The sequence below is a fragment of the Carcharhinus amblyrhynchos genome, chromosome 2 (assembly GCF_965287045.1).
Source record: "Carcharhinus amblyrhynchos chromosome 2, sCarAmb.v2.hapA, whole genome shotgun sequence".
Taxonomy (NCBI): domain Eukaryota; kingdom Metazoa; phylum Chordata; class Chondrichthyes; order Carcharhiniformes; family Carcharhinidae; genus Carcharhinus; species Carcharhinus amblyrhynchos.
This window is the reverse complement of record NC_137325.1, coordinates 97006716-97022042: the sequence shown is the minus strand read 5'-3', so window position 1 is coordinate 97022042 and position 15327 is coordinate 97006716. Positions and strand designations below refer to the sequence as shown.

General features: G+C 41.8%; 1 protein-coding gene across 1 annotated transcript in view; it reads left to right on the top strand.

The window, feature by feature from the left end:
* The window catches only part of hacl1 (2-hydroxyacyl-CoA lyase 1), a 76529-nt gene that overhangs the window by 6337 nt on the left and 54865 nt on the right, over positions 1 to 15327 (top strand). Inside the window, exons 4-8 of the mRNA XM_080216899.1 lie at positions 73 to 153; positions 4658 to 4730; positions 8791 to 8868; positions 11048 to 11142; positions 14216 to 14328. Of these exons, the coding sequence (XP_080073025.1) occupies positions 73 to 153; positions 4658 to 4730; positions 8791 to 8868; positions 11048 to 11142; positions 14216 to 14328 (440 nt within the window). The remainder of the gene's footprint in view (positions 1 to 72; positions 154 to 4657; positions 4731 to 8790; positions 8869 to 11047; positions 11143 to 14215; positions 14329 to 15327) is intronic.

Here is a 15327-nt window from a genome sequence, read left to right as displayed (position 1 = left end):
AGCTGTCTGCATTCAATTATATTTTATCTAAGTACCTGACATTTAAATAGGATCTTTTTTTCTCTTTTTTAGGCCAGGTGTTTGCCTTGCAGTCTCTGGCCCAGGTCTCATTCATGCATTAGGAGGAATGGCAAATGCAAACATGAACTGCTGGTAACTTCCGTGAACTGTTAGAGCTTGTGTGGGTTTTTCCAATTTGTTTTGCGCAAGATACAATTGCAAATGTTACAATTCTGGGAAGCCAGACTACAGATATTTATTTAAATTGATCCATGGCCAGCATGATGACTCAGTGATTTGCACTGCTGCTTCACAGTGCCAGGGATTCGGGTTCAATTCTGGCTTTGGGTGACTGCCTGTGTGGAGTTTGTACATTCTCCCCGAGTCAACGTGGGTTTCTCCAGGTGCTCCAGTTTCCTCCCACAGTCAAAATATGTGCAGGTTCGGTAGATTAGCCATGGTAAATGCGTGGGAGGGGGTGGGGGGGGGGGTGATGGTTTTGGGCCTGGGTGAAAGAAATGCTCTTTCAGTGAGTCATTCGGCCTCCTCCTGTGCTATGGGGACTCTGTGGTATCAATGGAATTTGAAGACATTGTGCGACATTAATTGTCATTGGCGATTGTCCCAGAAAGCCCTGCACAGATCAGGGATCAAACCGGGGGCCTTCATGGCCCATAATATATGATTCATTTCTATTCTGGATAGCATATTACCAACTGAACAGTTTTTGGAAGGCGGGTGTAGAACTTACTGATTGTAATACGAACAGGAATGAATTTTTGAATAAAAGCTTCTCAAGCGATATTGTAATGAAACTCTTCAAGCTAGAGTCAGTGGGAAGTGGTGATGCCTAATCTGCAGGAAGACGTGTTTTACAATGGAGGGGTTGAATTATCAATGAACACTTGAGGAGAAAGATTTAGTGATGCACAAGAGACCATTTATAGCTTGTTAACTAAAATCAAAAAACCTTACAATAAAGAATGAAGCTGCTCGATCAGTTGGGCTGTTTTTTTGTTGAGCTATCCAATCTGTCCTGGCAATTTTTGTCTCATTTTTATCCAGTTCCATTTTGAATGTTAATAACATGAACTTATATTCACATAATGCCTTTGAAGTAATGAAACATTCCAAGATGTTTCACAGGAGCATTATAATACAAAGCATGACGTCAAACCAAAGAAAGGGATATTAGGCCATGATGTAAAAGCTAAGCACATAGTTATAAATACGGGCTTAAAGAAGGAAGGTGAGGTAGAGAGGCAGAGAATTGGAGGGAGAGGATTCCAGAACTTGGGGCCCAGGCAACTGAACAACACCCAGTACTGGGGAGATTATCATTGGGATGGACAAAAGGCCAGAATTAGAGGAGCACAGGTTTCTAGGAGGGGCTTGTGATGCTGGAGGAGATTACAGAGATAGGGACAGACAGGGATTTGAAAACAAGGATGAAGATTTTAAAATCATGATGTTGCACGTCAGGGAGCCAATTTAAGTCAGCCAGCACAGTGATGATAGGAAAATGAGATATGCTGCAAGTTCATACACAGCAGCAGAACTTTGGGTGAGCTCAAGTTTACAGAAAGTAAAACGTGGGAGATTCACCAGGAGTATGTTGGAGTAGTCAAGTCTACAGGAAGTCAAGGCATGAATAGTGGCTCCAGCAGCAGATGAGACAGTAACAAAGCTAAGCAATGTTGTGGATGTAGAAAAAAACAGTCATAGTAATGGCATGAATATGAGGTCGGAAACTCATCATGGGATCAAATGAGACACCATTGTCGCAAACACACTGGCTTAATCTTAAGATTGTTGTCAGGGAGTGAAATGGAGTTGGTAGCTGGGGAACGGAGTTTGGAACAGGGAATGAAAACAGTGACTTCAGTCTTTCCATCTTAATTAGATGAAATTTCTGCCCATCTGGTACTGAATGTCCATCAGGCAGTCTGATAATTTAGCAATATTGAAGGAGTTGAGAGAGGTGGTGGTGAGATAAGGCTGGGTATCTTAGATATATATACAAAAACTACTGATGTGCCATCAGATGATACATAGAGTGTCAGCATGTAGATAAAAAAAAGGGCAAGGGTATATCCTCATTGACAGCAGAAATAACAGCACAGGAGCAGCAAAGGAAGCAATTCTCTAAATACAATTTGAGAAACAAGAAGAGAACGGTGTGAGGACAGTCCCACCCAACCGGATGACAGTGGATTGTAGAGGATGATATGGTCAACCATGTGAAAGGTTGCAGGACACATAAATCAGTTTGTGACTTGAGATAAGAACCATTTGGTATTGTGGCAGGATGGAAACCTGATAGGAGTGAATCTGGTTCCAGCAGCTTCTCAGGTTGTGCACCTGATCTGCGAGTAGTGTGAATGTGGAGCCAGACCTTATTGAATGGCAGAACAGGCTCGAATGGCCTATTCCTGCACTTGATTTGTAATTTGTATGTATCATAATGATTCTCTGCATAAAATAAATTATCCTCCTCTCTACATAATTTGACAATGGAGATGTTGCTTAACTGGGAGCTAGTATGGAGAGGCTTTAGGAAGCCTCTGTTTGCTGACACAGCGAGGGCTGATGTGTTGAAATTCAGAGGTGAATCAGCAGGCAAGAAAACCTTCATCATGTTTAATGCCATGTTATCTAATGTGTGAACTGGCTCACTTCCTGAATTGAAAAGTTGCAGGAGCCACACATACAGAGGCAGGGGCGAAGGCAGAGGCCAGATCCTTGTCATCCAGGGGGTCGCACTCTCCAGGCAATAGACTAGCTCTTAACAGGAACTTATATTGGGAAGTTGTGAACAATAAGTCTATTTCATGTATTAATTTTAAAACAAGTAAAACAGTATACCCTGAATTTTACCAAAAAAAAAACAAAGAACAACCCAGCACGGCAAACAGGCCCTTCGGCCCAACGAGCCCGCGCCGCCCCTTCAACAAAGCATTTTCCGACACCGACCCTGCCCTGTGTGTATGTGAATGGTACCCCTAATGTAGCCAGATTCAGGGGAGAATAGTGTAGGGTCAATTTGGTACACCAATCAGCCTAAGAGCACATCTTTGGGGTGTGGGAGGAAACCGGAGCACCCGGAGGAAACCCACGCAACACAGGGAGAATGCGCAAACTCCCACAGACACAGGCCCAAATCCATGTGTCTGCACAGCTAGCAGTGATAGTCACTGAGCTGTTGTGGTGCCCGTCCGCTGGTCCAGGTTTAAGCACACACAACGACACAAAGTACTAGGCCACTCTTGAAACCTCCAAGAGCAGCCCACGCACGACCCCCCGTGTGCATGCCCCTCGTTTGACAACAAGGTGGACCAACACCTATGGATTAAAAGAGACAAAACATTAACATGTAATATTACATTTCCGGTGTCGTCCCAAGGCTCTGACCCTTTTTAATACCGTCTTCTATAACCCTCCATCCCTGTTTCACTCATGTGTCTATCTAAGTAAACCTTAAACAAGTCCAACGTGCCTGCCTCCACCACCTTACTTGGTAGCGCATTCCATACCCCCACGACCCTCTGTGTGAAAAACCTTCCTCTAGTATCCAAATTATACTTCTCCCCCCTCACCCTTAGCTCGTGACCTCTCGTAATAGTTGTCCCCAACCTGGGGAAAAGCCTGCCACTGTTGACTCTGTCTATTCACTTCATTATTCTGTACACCTCTATCAGATCCCCCCTTATTCTCCGTCTTTCTAAGGCGAAGAGCCCCAGTTTTTCCAATCTTTCCTCGTAACTCAGTCCTTCCATACCAGGCAGCATCGTGGTAAACCTCCTCTGCACTGTCTCCAGGGTCTCCACGTCCTTCCGGTAGTAAGGTGACCAGAACTGGACGCAGTACTCCAAATGCAGTCTAACCAACGTTCTGTGCAACTGAAGCATTAGACGACAGCTCTTATACCACTGATATGTAAAATGCATTAAATCTTAATGAATAACTTGAACTTTGTAGCTATATCTACTTTGTATCTCAAATTCACTGCACAATTTTAAAATGGGTCATTTCCATTGAGTTTAGTTTTCCCCAGTGTAAATCAGGCACTAACTTATTAGAAGAAACTGGTTCCTGATTTTGAGTTTGCTGTATGTTGGAATTAGTTCTAACGAAGAGCCTATTCCTGAAAGGTCCAGCTGTTTTAGTTTTCTTTTTCAACATGCTGACAGACTGACCTGATAACTCTTGGATTATTTTTAAAATCAGTGTGTAGCCATTCAGTTAGTGTATTGGAGAATTCAGCACTCCAATCAAAGCTGCGGATTTTGGAAGCCACTAACCACTGGTAGGATTTCGTTGCGCGATGAATAGTAATGTTGCTTCACATAAGATATTGCTCTTTGATTGTTGTTGATGCATCACACGACACGACTCAGTAATTCAGCCGAAAAGCACTTGCTCTCATCACCAGCTACAGAATCACCGTATCAGACATCAAGCTTTGTTTAATCATACTTACTAATTTGAAGAAATTGTGTTTGAAGTTGAGGTGATTGATGTATTGATGCTGAATGCTATGTATCTGAGACTGTTAAAGATCAAACTAATAGAAGATGAAAACATTCCAGGGAGGGCAATGCAATAAATAGGCTTGTGTGAAGTACCATTGAATAAAAACACTGCCATTTTTTCTCAGGCCTGTAATTGTCCTCGCAGGATCCTCTGACCGAAATCAGGAAACAATGGGCGCGTTTCAGGAATTTCCACAGGTTTGTTCAACTCAGAATCATTTTATGATGTTTATTAATTTGTATTTTGAACTTGCTGATGCCAACACCTGTTTGGTTGGAGATAATGGGGGCTAATTCTCCCATTTGCACTCCAAGTGCTCCCATCAGTGGGAAGTCTATTTCCTGCTGTTTATAAAGTTTATTTATTAATGTCACAAATGAGTGGAGAGAGGGTGGGTAGGTGGAGGGAGGGGGGCGTGTGGGGAAGGAAGTTGAGCTTTCTAGGAAGGCTCGGAGACTTGAAAAAATGCAGTATTAAATGAATGGGGATAAGTGAGCAGCTATGGGAAAAGGAATCCTCCCCTTGTGAAACTGACTTCTCATATCAGTCTGAAGACTTCAAAGCGGTCATCTCATGCCTGCAGCTTCTGAGAGAGTGAGAAAGGGGAATTGTATCTATGAATAGAGTGCTGCTGGAATTTGGAAGCACACCAGGTGTCCAGGTGGCATGGAGTTTAAAGTGACTAGGCCACCTCAAAGTTTTCACAGTCCACAGACCAGAATGAAGACTTTGTTCAGAGGCCTGTCTGAAATCACCGTGCCAAGAGTGATCTTCAGGTTTCTCATGGCTAGAATGGGGAAATCCAACCACGAGACTCCCACCCTGGGGGAGAGTCCCAAACTCAATCCCTTGCCCACTGCCTGATTCCCCCTCCTCCTCCCCCCCCCACTGCTTCAAGGCTCTTGGGGATTCCTTGCTGTAGACTAGCAGTGGCCTTGCCCCCCTCCATCCCTTAGAGTCCAACGCACAAGATTAGGGTGTCATTGCCAGACTGTCAGTGTCAGGGTGTCTGCGCAGTGCAAGAATGGCACTGCCAAGGAGTGGGACTGGGAGTGGGACCTGAAGGTCCTTTAGGGAAGGAAGCCTGCCACCATTATCTGGTCGGTCACCTTCGTGCCTGCGTGGTGTGTGTGTGTGTGTGTGTGTGGCATGCGGTGACCCATTCTCTTGGTACAGCGGAGGGGGAGGGTGCCCCTCTGTGTTGAGGGGTTAGGGTGCTGTCTGATTGGGGAGGGGGTCACCTTTTCCGTTGTGGGGGCAGGCGATCTATCTCTGATGCTGAGATCAGGGTGCCATTTGAAAAGAATGATCTTGGAAAAGCTGAGCTGGCTGTTAAGTTTGCTGTGATATATAAATTTGCATCGATCAGCTGGGTCAATCCCAACTGACAGGAGCTGCCAGCACTAGGAGCGGCACAATGGTTAGCGCTGCTGCCTCACAGTGCCAGGGACAAGGGTTCAATTCCCGGCTTGAATCACTGTCTGTGTGGAATCTGCATGTTCTCCCCGTGTCTGCATGGGTTTGCTCCAAGTGCTCTGGTTTCCTCCTACAGTCCAAAAGATGTGCTGGTTAGATGCAGTGGTCATGCTAAATTCTCCCTCAGTGAGCCCGAACAGGCACTGGAGTGTGGCGAATTTCACTGTAACTTCATTGCAGCATCAATGTAAGCTTACTTGTGATGCTAATAAATAAATTTAAACTTAAACTTAATTAACAAATCGTCATGGCGACAAGCATTGAATTGTGAAAACGTTGAAGTAAAACAAGTAACTCTAATTCATAATGTCGTTCTAAACAATTATTAAAATAATAAGCATATAAAACAATAAAATATTACATAATTGTGAAGATTTCAGTTTACATATAGTTGCAATATGCTGCAATGTGCAGATCTCTTTAATTTGCATAATCTCCTGCACTCTGCTTTTTGTATTAACGTCCATATGCTATCAGGTTGAGTTCATTGAATTCACAATCAAAGCTAAAAGCCCCGTCAGGAGGAGGAGGTGCAAACCTTATGACCATTTCTTGTAGCTGTGGGATGGGAGGAGAATGATCTTAAAAATCAGAAAAATTTGTAATACTGAAATCAGTAAATGTATGTGTCCTTTGGTGTCACCCTGTGGTACTATGGAGGAACTACAAGCTGTCTGACAATTTAAAACCACGACCACAGCAACGGTCGGTTCTGAGCATTTATCATTATGCGTGCTACCTTCAAGTGTGTCGCACATAATATTAATGTAAAAAGCTGTACAAGTGCAGAAAGCTTTTCAATACACTTTGAAATGGAATGTTATGCTGCACCTGCCACTTCTGCAATGTTACCGATGTGAAGCTACATTGGTGAGGATCTAGGAGTGATTTATCAAATTGCTTTTCTTGATTTTTAGACAGTGAATGAATTCATCTCTCAGTTCTTGGATAGGATTGCTATGTATTATCAAATGAAGACAGTAAGAGAACCATTTTTAAATAGGTTCAAACAACAATTGAATGTGTTTAATAAGAGAGAAAATGTTCAGGAATATGCTGACAAGGCATGTAGGTGGCTTTGGTCCTTGCAAAAAAAAGACCAGCCTGTTGACATTAACTGTCTAAGAGATAGCTTTATCTCTTTTCTAAAGTTACCAGACAAATTGGTCAATTTATTTATAAAAAGTTTTTTTACTCGCCTCTTCTCCTGTGTTTGTGTTCAGTGAGTTTGCCACCCAGCAGAGTACAATCACACACAGTGCAGTAAAGGCCCTTTGGCCCATCGAGTCAGCACTGACAGCTACCACTAAGGTTGTGCTAACCCCATTTCTCTCTGTCTGCTTTCAAAATTAGCAACACTCGTGCAACAGAATGAGGAATGACCATTTTTGGCAAATCTCAGACACCACCATCATTATGTTTTCTCTTCCCCATTATTTCGTGAATGGTTTGGTATTCCGGATTATTTTTCCAAACTATATGCTACTAAGTAAATGTTCAGATTTTGGAAGTCAAAGCTTCTGTACTATTGATGCTCTGAATGTAGAGAAAAGGTGAGAGGTGTCTTTCTATGAAATGTATTGACCTAGATGTTGTGGGGATTTTGACAGAGAGCAGTTAGTGTTCACCGTTATTATCCCCTGGATATAGACTACAACGTCAGCATTTGGCACAAGGACAGGTTAAGGCGGAAATCCTGAAGTTGCATTCTGTCACTGATTGCTTCACCATTGACTGCCCCACCTTTGGTGGAGCCTACCATCATTGAAATCAGTTGAAATTGTAAAACTGGAATTTGCAAAATTCTTAAGACATAATTTGCTTTTAGTACTTTCCATTTCCTAGTAGGTTGTCTGTGAGAATTCTTTAATATGATAAAGAATGATCACATTTTATACACAAATGTGACATGAAATAAAAGCTTTTTCATGCAGCAAGTGGTTTGGGTTGGCAAGGCACGGTCTGAAAGTGTGATGGAGGCCAGTTCAAGCAAGGCAGTGAAGAGGGCATTAGGTGATTACTTGAAAAGAAACATTGTGCAGGGGTGTGGGGAGAAAGCAGGAGAATGGCACTAGTGAAATGTGAATTCGGAGAGCTGGTACAGACACGATGGACCAAATGGGGAGCCAGTGGCATTGTCATTGGACTAGTAACCCAGTAATCTAGGATCGTGCTCGAATCCCATCACAGCAGATGGTGAAATTTGAATCTAATACAAATCTGGAATTAAAAATCTAACGATGACCATGAAACCATTGCTGATTGTCGGAAAAACCCATCTGGTTCACCGGTGTCCTTTAGGGAAAGAAGCCTGCCACCATTATCTGGTCCAGCCTACATGTGACTCCAGATCAAACAGCAATGTGGTTGCCTCTTAAATGCCCACTGAAATGGTCTAACAAAGCACTCAGTTCAATCAGAGCTAGGAATGGGTAATAAATGCTTTGGCTCAGCAAAAGAAGCCTATTTTCCATGAATAAGTTCTTAAAAAATTGTTTCCTTCTGTGCTGTAACAATTCTGTGATTGGCTGCTTGAAGATACCTCTGCTGGGAATCCCCGTTAAGGAAAATGATCATCCATTGCATGGTGACAGGAAGTGAAACTTTCACCATAGAGATGCTGGGTCTCTGTGTAAGACTTCCTTCGAGGTCGGTGGGGAGCACCTTTCCTTTGTCACAAAACCCACACCATTACATATTTATTAAAACTGTTTAATCTGTTGTTTTCTACCTTTCCCAGTCCAATTCCATTTAACAGGCTTCAGTACTTCTTTTTGGCAGGTTGAAGCATGTCGGCTTTACAGCAAATTCTCAGCCAGACCAAGCAGTTTGGAGGCTATACCTGTCGTAATAGAGAAGGTAATTGTGAATGCAGTGAGATGGTAGGTAAAGTATCCAGTGTCATTGGCAACTTCATTTAATATACCAGTTGTTTTAAGACAGATGCACATCCAATGCTCTTACAAACCAATGGCCGAGTTCATCTCTCCTTTCCACCTCCTGTTTTACAGTGATTAGTGGAATATGTTTTGTATTTTCTATAGTGAAAACAGAAGCAAGTTATTTTGTTTATTTGTTTATTTCACCTGCCATTTCTTTATAATCTATTATTAACTCACCTTTCTTACTCTGCAGTGCAGTGGTTCCCAACCTTTTATATGTCATGGCAATCCATTTTGTGCACACCTCCTATTTTCTCTCTCTTCTTCCCTTAGTGGGAACTTTGTTTTTAACTTCCTCCTGTCCTCTTGCCAGTTTTTTTTATCCTCTCCCCATCCTTTGCTTCCCCTGGGTTTTTGGACCCATTTTGAGTTTCCGCTTTCTGTGCAGGCACAGTTTCCTTTGTCTTCAGCTCCCAGTCCCGTTGGTCATGCGTATGGGCCCAACCAACATTAAATATCTGAACCGCGCATGTGTAGCTCTTTCCCAGTCGGCCTGTGCCCAGGTGACCCAAGATTTGTCAGGTCTTGGAGATGCCAAGCAAGAGCTGAAGACGAAGGTTAGTTTTAGTTTGATTGCATGAATTTTGAATCATTTTGAATCTTTTCTCATGGCTCACTTGGGGTCCTCATGGGACAGCAGTGTATTCCGCGAACGATTGCTCCAGTAGACTAACACTCTATTACTTTCTTCCTTTATCAATACCCATAAGAACTCTTACTTTACACTTTTACATTTCTATCTAGCTTCCTTTCATGCTCTAATTCCTTCCTTCAGATTCATCTTTCGGTTACTCTCTGCCGTTCTTTATGTTGTGACCAATCATCTGACCTGCCACTCATCTTTGTGCAGTTATATGTTTTTTCCTTAAATTTGATACTTTCCTTAATGTCCTTAGATAATAAAAGTATGTATATAATAAGGCCTGAAGCTGAGTAGCCCTGGCAGATTTCAAACTGAGCAGTGAGCAAGTTATTGCTGAGTAAATGCCACTTGGTAGCTCTGTCCACACATTTTGCTTTACTTTGCTGATGATTGAGGGTCAACTGATGGCGTAGTAAATGGTGGATTAGATTTGTCTTATTTTCTCTGTATTGGACGTACCCGGCCATTTTGCACATTGCCAGGTAGATGCCAGTGTTGTAGCTGTGTTGGAACAGCTTGGCTTGGGTTGAGGCTAGTCCTGGAGTGTGCCTTCAGTATTATTGATGGGGTGTTGTCAGGACCCCATAGCACTTTATTCTGTCTAGTGCACTCCATCTTTTCTTTATATTGCGTGGAATTAATCAAATTAGTTGAAGTCTAAAATCTGTGGTGTCGGGGACTTCAACAGGAGGCCAAGATAGATGATCCATTTGACACTTCTGGTTGAAGATGACTGCAAATGCTTCAGCTTTGTCCTTTGCAATGATGCACTTGGCTCCCCCAGCATTGACCAGGGAGATGTTCTTGCATCTTCTGTTAGTTGTTTAATTGTTCACCACCATTCATGGAGCTTCATGGGTCCACAGTCAATGCTGAGGATCCCCACTGCCTCTCAATAGGGAGCGGTACAGTGGTTAGCACTGCAGCCTCACAGTGCCAGGGACCCAGGTTCAATTCTGGTCTTGTCACTGTCCATGTGGAGTTTGCACTTTCTCTCCATGTCTGCATGGTTTCCTCTGGGCGCTCCGGTTTCCTCCCACAGACTAAAGATGTGCGGGTTAGGTTGATTAACCGTGCTAAATTGACCCTAGTTTCAGGGGGACTAGCAGAGTAAATACGTGGGGATACGGAAATAGGACCTGGGTGGGGAATGTGATTGGTACAGACTCAATGGGCCAAACGGCCTCTCTCTGTACTGTAAGGATTCTACGATTCGATACCACTTTACTGCATCTCTGAGGGCTCTGTCCTTTTGGTAGGACAGGCATAATGAAGAAAGGTGATGGAAGATTCTGGAACATTGCTAGAAAGATTTGGATTTTTAATTAGCTGTAAAGCACCTTGGAGCATCTTGAAGCCATGAAGGAAACTATATGATTTCAAACTCATTCTATTTCTTTATTATTTACTTTTCGCTAATAGAAATTTCAAATCATTTTGTATTTTCATAAAGGCAGTTAGAAGTAGTATCTATGGCCGCCCTGGAGCTTGTTATGTTGATATTCCTGGGGACATGGTGACTTCCAAAATCCAGCGTGGATCATTGAGGTAGGTCTGTGTGCCAAGGTTAGTCAGACATTGGTCATTAGCTTTAGAGTTATGACTCAATTTAATCGCTGCATCTTTAATCCTGGGGACGTGGCCAAACATTGTCTTCCATCTGGATCATTCTCATGTTTTCTTTTGTAAGAATAACACCTTTACTTTTACTCATTTAATTGCCTCTCTCCAAAGTAAACAGTTTGTCTCTAGACAGCCTGTTTCACACAGCCTGTTCACTGACCTTTGTCTTAAGTAGTTAAATCTAAAATATCCGTCCTCACTCTTCAGACCCCTTGATTGCAAGGTCATGGTTATGTCAAGTAATCTGTATTTGACTTCAAATTATCTCCTTGGAACCCTGTCAACTTTGATGTGCTGGCCTTGAGTTGCCTTTGCTCCAGTGTAATCTGTCAAAGTTTGCTTAGTTCCCAGCTCTCCATTGTCAGAACGTCCCCATTCTTGAATGGTGGCCCAAACTAAATATAATATTCCAGTGGGGAGTGAAAAAGGCACTAAACCTCATTTCATTTTTGAAATGCATTTAGAAATATTATTTGTGGCCATCCTGCTATTTTTATATTAACATCTCTGAAATATGCATTCTATTTCAGCTGTGCATTCTCTAAGACTTTGGCATGCCATCATGGACTTTGCTGATGGTTTAAGTAGGGCATTTTGCTGAACCAGACCACTCTTGACTTTAGAACAGTATCATTTGTGATATATTCCTCTTCCTCAGACTTTTCTCACTGCATTTGCCCATATTAAACTGCATCTTGTCACTTGTCATCCTTGTCCGTCAGTCTTATGCAGATCCCCTGTATTGGATAAGCCTGTTGTAGGTAAAATAATACTTCAGATATTAGTGAGTCAAAATACAGTGGTTTTTATTTCAAAGCTCCTGTGTTTATTCAAGAGCTTTGGGAGAAGTAGGACTATAGACTTCTCATAGAACACAAACACAAGTGGGCATTTATACATTATGAGCTCCAGCAGGAATCACGTTTCAAATTTCCAATTCCTGCCAGACCTCCAGTTCTTCCTTCCTGGGTCGTGATGCAGTCCCAGAGTTAATCAGGAATTACAGTCCTGCAGTCAGGACACAGGGAACCCCTTCTGCAGCAGTACCGGTATCCCTGTCTTTGAAATTACTTGTGCGATTGTGGCTGTCCCAGCAGGACTCTTCCTGTTAAAAGCTGGTATCGTAAACTACCATCTGTGTAACGATGACTACTAACACAAATAGGTAAGATTTGCAAAGCCTACAAAGTAACAGTCACATTAAACTCTCTGTCTTTATACAAATGAGAGTTAAAGCATGTAAGACATGAACAAATAACTTATATTAATGCCAGGAACAGTATAAGCTGAAAGAAATCAGCCATGAGGAAGGGTTATGTTTGTGACATATTCTAGATATAAAATCCATTAACCTTTTCCTTCCAGGTGCAAAATGCATTCACCTTTTCCCTACTTCAAGCCCAAAGTAGATTGTACTATAATTAGGTAGAGAAATATTTCTTTATGTGGTAATCTTGAAGGTTGGAATTTTACCGGCATGCTTGCCCCGATTCCTGGGACGGGCGAGCTCAGAGAACGGCATTCTCCGTTTACCTCGGGTGGGATTGTACGAAGCTCGGGTGGACATGCCGGTAAAATTCTGCCCAAAATGTTTTTATTATTGTAATTCCAAGGGGAGATAGTGCAAAATAGCGACAGCCAGGTGATGAACAGTAAAGCACTGGAGCATAGTCTTTATTCACTTATAAGCCTTTATACACAGAAGCACACATTGTACAGAATGGTTCTCCAATATCAAAGCCCCTCTTACATTTTGCTTTTATATATCTGAGCAAAGATATTAAAAGAACTTAACAACCACGTCCTGAATACTAATAACGCCCAACTGGTATGTAATTAACAGATGGTACCCAGAATAGATGTTTTATCAAACCTTTCCCCAACTTTTACAAGAGCAAGAAACACAAGAACATAAGAAATAGAAGCAGAGGTAGGCTACCAGGCCCTTCAAACCCGTCCTGTCATTCAATCTATGCCAGCCTCAACTCCTTTTCTATGCCATTTCCTCATGGCATTCTATTCCTTGATCGATCAAATATTTATCCAACTCCACTTTAAATATTTCTAATGATCCAGTCTTAGCATTAGTATCATTAGTATTTAACATTTAGCATTAGTAATCCCTCTGGCAGGAGACAATGTCATTCCATTAACTAGTCTGGTATGGGATTTATTGCATTAGAATCTTTGCTTCAAGATGAAGCTAAGGCAATGCAATTGTAAGACTGTGCTTGTCTTTAATTATTTGTGTCTTGTTAGAGAAGGAAGTAGGTTTTCTTCCTCAGATTTTTGTCTAATGCTCAAACAGAAGAACTATAAACCAGAAATTGATAGTTGGGACATAGACAATCTTACTTATATCTGACCACTCCACAGTAGCTAATGTCACAATACCAAATCACCAGGATCATTAGGATGCAGGGGTGTAGGTTCTGTGAGACTATGTTTTGAGATATTGACATTTCTTTCTAACAGTTTGTAATCCATAAGAGTAGAACCTCTTCCACTCTTACTGCCTCCTACACCTCCCACTTGCCATTGGCGCATGGTGGAAGGATTTGCAGGCTGATATTCAAAATATTTGGCTGCATTATGAACACACTTTCCATCGCCATCAAGGCCAGCAGTGGAACTTGAACCCTGAGCTTCTAGCTCAGAGATAGGGACATGACCCAGTGTACTACAGGACTTTACATAGAATGCTTCCTGTATATTATTAATTTAGAAAACAGCATTGCACACATATAAAATTATTTTTTTCTACTGACTTTTACGATAAGGTGCACTGTTGACCTGAATTAATCGCATACACATCGAATTTTTTTTGTTGTTGATACAAATCATATCAGTGAAGTTGATTTATTTTCTAGTAAAATGTGCACTTATAAAACCATAGTGAGCATTTGTCCTGCATTACCAGTGTAGGAGCTTGTCATTGTATCATGCAGCTGAAATTTAAGAGCTGAGAGAATCCATCTAATTGTCTTTCTCCATATAGAACTGTTCCTTGTTGTCCCCGTGCTCCAATATCCATGGCAGAGCCTCAAGCAGTGAAAGAGGCAGCTTCAATCATTAAAAATGCCAAGAGACCCCTTGTTATTCTTGGCAAAGGTATGGATATAAAAGTTAAAATGTTTTTAAATGAAAATGCTAAGATCGATAGTTTTCATTTAACAAATGAGAGAAATCAAACATTTAGCTTATGGGTCTTTATAGATGATATCTGGGCAGCATTTTTACGGAACAGAAATGTTAAACGTGCTATTTTAAAAAAATAAACTGTTTCTAAGTTTTATTGATATTGTATTGTTGAATATGTCTTTTGGATGCAAGGACGAAATGCACTGTTATGTTTTATATATTAAGTCCAAAGATGTGCTGGTTAGGTTGATTAGCTATGCTAAGTTGCCTGTTAATGTCAGGGAGATTGGTGGGATAAATATGTGGGGTTATGGGGATAGGGCCTGGGTGGGACTGTTGTTGGTGCAGATTCGACGGGCCAAATGGCCTCCTTCTGCACCATAGGCATTCTATGATTCTACGATTAAGGAATTTGGTGCAGTGGCAAGGCAAATGATTCTTCATATTAATTTTGGCCTTATAGCTAGTGTAGCATTAAAGATCTGCCATGAGCTAGATTGTGATGGTATCTTGGAACTTCCTGCTCTATTCAGGCTCACTGTTTAAAATTCTAGTCTGCTGGTGTTTGCAGCATTCTGTGCTAGAGAATGATCAGGTATGCAGCTTAATTGCTATATCATTGTAACACATGAGAATGAGAAAACGACTGGCCTCAGAAAGAAGATCATCCCACACACACAGAAATATAGCAAATCAGCAAGAAATGATATTATCTTTCGCTGCAGGGAGTTTGGTAATTTGTGTCATATCGCGTGGAATTCACCATGGCATTTTCCTCTGGGCAACTTTATCTAAGTTGTGGCAAATAGGCCTTGCCTTTTCAATCCACAGTCTTCTGGGCTAATATGAGCAAAGAGACAAGATTATTAAAAATACATGGAGGAACATGGACACTAAAGTTGATAGGGGAGGTATGACATTTTCAGCAATTGTGATGGGACTCATCAGAACATCGGCACCAAGACAAGG